The sequence below is a fragment of the Cynara cardunculus genome, unplaced genomic scaffold (assembly GCF_001531365.2).
Source record: "Cynara cardunculus var. scolymus isolate 2C unplaced genomic scaffold, CcrdV1 Un_Scaffold_4930, whole genome shotgun sequence".
Classification (NCBI taxonomy): Eukaryota; Viridiplantae; Streptophyta; class Magnoliopsida; order Asterales; family Asteraceae; genus Cynara; species Cynara cardunculus.
In genome coordinates this window covers 14,791-19,143 of record NW_020202149.1, presented here as the reverse complement: position 1 = coordinate 19,143, position 4,353 = coordinate 14,791, and the positions used below count along the sequence as shown (strand labels likewise).

The following is a 4,353-nucleotide window of genomic DNA, read 5'->3' as shown; positions in this document are numbered from 1 at the left end:
CATTTAATCAGATAATCACGTATTAAATACCTTGGGTGATAACCAAGATCCAGTTATCATAAAATGACTCGTTTTTTGATTTTTTTTTCTTTATTCTTTTTGCACCAAACCCTTGGTAATATTTTTACCAACATTTTGATATAAAGAAAACAAATTTTCCTCAAGAAATGAATTCTATTTTCTCATTTAAAGTTTTGTTTTTAAAACTAAAACTCAACAACTTTAAAACATAAAAATTGAACCATCTAAACACAAATTTGAGACAAGAGGCTACTGGGGTTTAGTAAAGTACTTAAAATCAAAGTCATATATATATATAAAAATCAAGATATTTGGTTAAGAATCTCACCCAAAATCGGTGAAAAGCCGAGATTTTTTATTACGAATTTCAAACACAGATTTCTCTCAAAACTCAAAGATTTTACTAGCTATTTGAATGAAAACGATCCTAAGCCGGGTGCTCTACATTTATATGCAAGAGTTTTGGCTTATGTGTTGACGAAATTGGGTCGAATCACGAGCTTTAAACTGTGAGGTCATTTTCTCCAAACAGACATGTACTATTGGCAAAACAGGTCCTCTTACTTTGAAAATGATGACATTCGGCCCCCTGCACTTTGTGATTTTATGTCTGACCCCCTATTCTCACTACTTTGACTCACTTTACACTATTTACCTCTAATTCAACATTCACCTTCAAAAATGTTCCTTTCTTTTAATTATCTTCTATTTTAAGGTTCCTAAAATTATTTCATTCAATAAATTACATAGATATTAATTGTTCTAGACAACTAATTTATTTACTCAATATTTTAGGTCACCATCCTTATTTTTATATTAAATACTCCCATGAAATTATTTGTTTATTTTATATTTAAATTTTTTGGGTTTTACAAAATATAATCCAGATGGCTCCATTGACGGTGCAAAGCCCGACTTGTTGAAAAGGGCATTCATTTACGTCATAACATTGACTACTCTGAAGCCTTTAGCCCAGTTGTAAATCCTACCACTGTTTGCCTTATTCTGTCCCTAGCCATTTGTCGTGGTTGGTCTCTCCACCGACTTGACACTAACAACACATTTCTTTAGGGCACTCTTACCGAGAATGTTTACATGTTGGTCCCATCCGGATCTACATGAGTTTACAGGTAACAATTTGTAGAAGGGGGGATGAATACAAACACAACAAGTTTCACTTTTAAAAATATTTTATTGATAAAGAAGATCAATACAGATTTTTACATATTTTTTACGGAAAAGATAAGATACAAAACTTATCTAAACAATCAAAGAAACACACAAGTTACAGGAAGCAAAAAAGAAAAGACTTGCTAAAAGAAAAGGTTACGAAGTCTTGTGATCTTCACTGGTTAGAGTGGTTGAGGGAGATAATGAAGTATCTTCTTGGGTCATAAGATCTTCAAGGCAAGGAAGCTTTCCTTGGATAGAGATAGGGAAGATTATTGAGAAGGAAGAACTTCTCAGCTATTTATACCTATTGCATTAAAGGCAAGTCATAAGGTACAAAGCTCGTGGCAAGCTTCTAGAGCTGAGCTTGTCATTTGTTGCAGATATACAGTCTTTTGGCCGTATATGAACAGTAGTCTTTCATAAAGTAGGTAAGAACGCTTGGAGATAATAAAGTGACTCAGTACAGTACTTTACTTTGAGATGTATGGATTTATCTTTTGTGTGTAGAAGGACAAGACAAAAACTAATCTTGTTCAACAAGATTCATTTGATTGCTGACACCGGAATAACGTTGAGGTCTCATCAGTGTTTGCTGAATCTTGAGTAGATTTCACACTTGTGTAGACATGCTTGTTATCACTGAAAACCGCATCAGGTTATGAACTTGTTTGTCTCTATCTTCAGCTTTATCTTCGATATCGCTGAAGGTTCTGTGGTGTGAGTTTTGTCTTCCTGAAGAACACTTGTCTCTATGAATTACAATACATATTCAACGATCACTGAACAGACTCAGTGATGATCATTGAAGCTGAATAAAGAGACAGTACACTTAAGAAGATAAAAAGGATCATCATCAAATCACTGAGAGAAAGGATCAACAATCTCCCTCTATTTGATGGTGATAAAGCAACATAAAGAAATTTTCTTTAGGTATAACAGTAAAGAAAAGGTACTAGCAAAATACTTGTCCTTTTTAATTGTTTTCAGATCTTTTATCAGTGATACAATTTACTATGAAAATTTATTTTAATCGTAAAGGATTACAAGGAAAGAATAAACTTACACAATATTAATAACTGAATACCGAGAGCATATTCACTTACTAGAAAGGTGTCAGCAGATGTAAGAAATAAATAGAACTCAAAGTACATGTCCTATTTACTCTTTTCAAGGATCTTTTTCAGTGAATCAATCATTTTATTGAAATATCTTACCAGAGAAAATATTACAACTTACTACAAGTGGTCTTGGTAGGCTTAAAACATAAAAGCTATACACTGAAAGAAAATATAAAGAAATACAAGATTTATATGACTAAAAGGTTTTTCTAATCTAGATTCTCAAAGTTGATGTAGTCAGGTACATCTTCTCCTTGAATCTTTCTTCTGAGAATTTCCTTTTGAATCTTACGATTCATCATCTCTCCATAGATGTCTTCGTTCAGCCAAGTTCGAAGATATGCAAGGTGATCTATTGGGTAGAGATGGAGCTTAGATACTCGCTAAAACCTGTATTGACCATCATAGTCAATGAACATAAGTCATATTCAGGTTTCACATGCACTATGTTGGGAATATAAGGACCCTTCTCAAGCAATGACGAATTCAGCATTGAGATATTTGGCTTCTTTATATCCTTGAAAAGTTCATCCCCTGAGAATTTTTTTCATGCTCGTTCTTGTGGGATACACCATGTCCAAAATCAGAAAGGGGTCATCTTTGAGAGGACTTCTTTGGCAAAGGAGGAACCTCGATGATCTTTGACATCTTATAGAATATTTTGTGTATAATATCTTCAATGTAAGCTTTGTGCTTGGATTTGGGCTTCTAGATAGCTTGTCGAATATCGAGCCATTGATAGAAACCATACTGACTGAGGAAGGAGGGACACTCAGTGACAGTGTTATTGTTATCCTGAAATATGACCATTGAAATAAGAAGAGCACCATCTTTCATTCGACCACTGATAGTGACGTTTGAGATTTTGTGAGGGATCATTATTTTTTTGATCCTTGCTCTGCACCAGTTGAGGTTATGATCCTTCAAGTTCAGCACCCATAGACGTTTTCGTTCAGCCTCTGCTAAGAGTTGGTCTTGAGCACTGAGCGACTCCTTCTATGAGAATTTCCCTTCAGCAAGTGCCTAATCAGCTAGAGTCTTGGCTAACTTCTAGCTGTCTTTAATTTGTTGTTGATGTTTCTTCTGCTCTTGTTCTGCAGGTAGGGATTCTTCACATTCATCTTGTGAAAGAAAGTCGAGCTCAACACATCTAGAGGTACGAAGAGGAATTTTACTCTGGATTGGTTTAGTTGACTTATTAGCTGAGCCATCCTCAGGTCTTCTTCAACTTCTTAACACACAGGTTGTCTAGACGACTTCTTGGGTATTAGGATGTTGGCTTCATATTCATCTTCATCATCGTCTAGGGTTTCAAAAGATGGGAGATGGGTTGAGAGACCAAGAGGGGTTGTTGCAGTAAGAGATAGAGGGATTGTGATAGATGGTTCAGTTTATGAGGAAATAGGTACACACCTGGAAGTGTTTACATCCTCAGAATGACTGATTGCCCCAAGAATTAGGATGAGGTTTTCTTCAGCCACTTCTTTCCTTTTACCAGAGGAGTGTTGGTTTTCTGATGATTTCTCCCCCTTTGATGTAGGTTCCCTGAAGAAGATTCCTTTGACAGGCTGTCTTGGAATGACTTGGATAGAAGTATCATCATCGTCATCTCCATCATCGTCATCACCACTAAGGTCAGTACCTGCATCTGGAATTTGAGGTTCAGAGTCCTCATCATCATCATCGTCATCTTCATCATCATCACCAACAATTGGAAATGCAGAGGTGGAAGGATGAATGTCTTCATGGTTAGCAGTAACTACGACATCATCATCATCGATGGCATTGGCATCCTCAGCAGCTGTATTCTCCATGTCGTTATCCTCCCTGTCTGTATCCTTCTCCCCTTATTTGTCATCATCAACATTAATAGTTGAGAGAGGGAGGTGATATACAAAGTCTTGCAGGTTTTGCTCGATGGAAACAATTGCTTCGGCTTGATGAAGGTTGAATTCAACAACTCTGCCCAGCTGTTGACGATCAGCTTCTCTGAAGGCAGGTTCAGGGATAGGTGCTAGTTGCTAAAAAAGTTAGAAAATCC

At 36.1% G+C, this 4,353-nt stretch overlaps 1 protein-coding gene across 1 annotated transcript; it reads right to left on the bottom strand.

Annotated features, from left to right (window-relative positions):
* Positions 1 to 3,725: 3,725 nt before the first annotated feature.
* Positions 3,726 to 4,126, bottom strand: LOC112504220 (protein MAK16 homolog; the record flags this gene model as incomplete). Its single annotated transcript, XM_025108155.1, has 1 exon — positions 3,726 to 4,126. A coding segment is annotated over exon 1 (401 nt), but the record flags the coding sequence as incomplete, so codon positions are not given.
* Between the last annotated feature and the right edge of the window lie 227 nt (positions 4,127 to 4,353).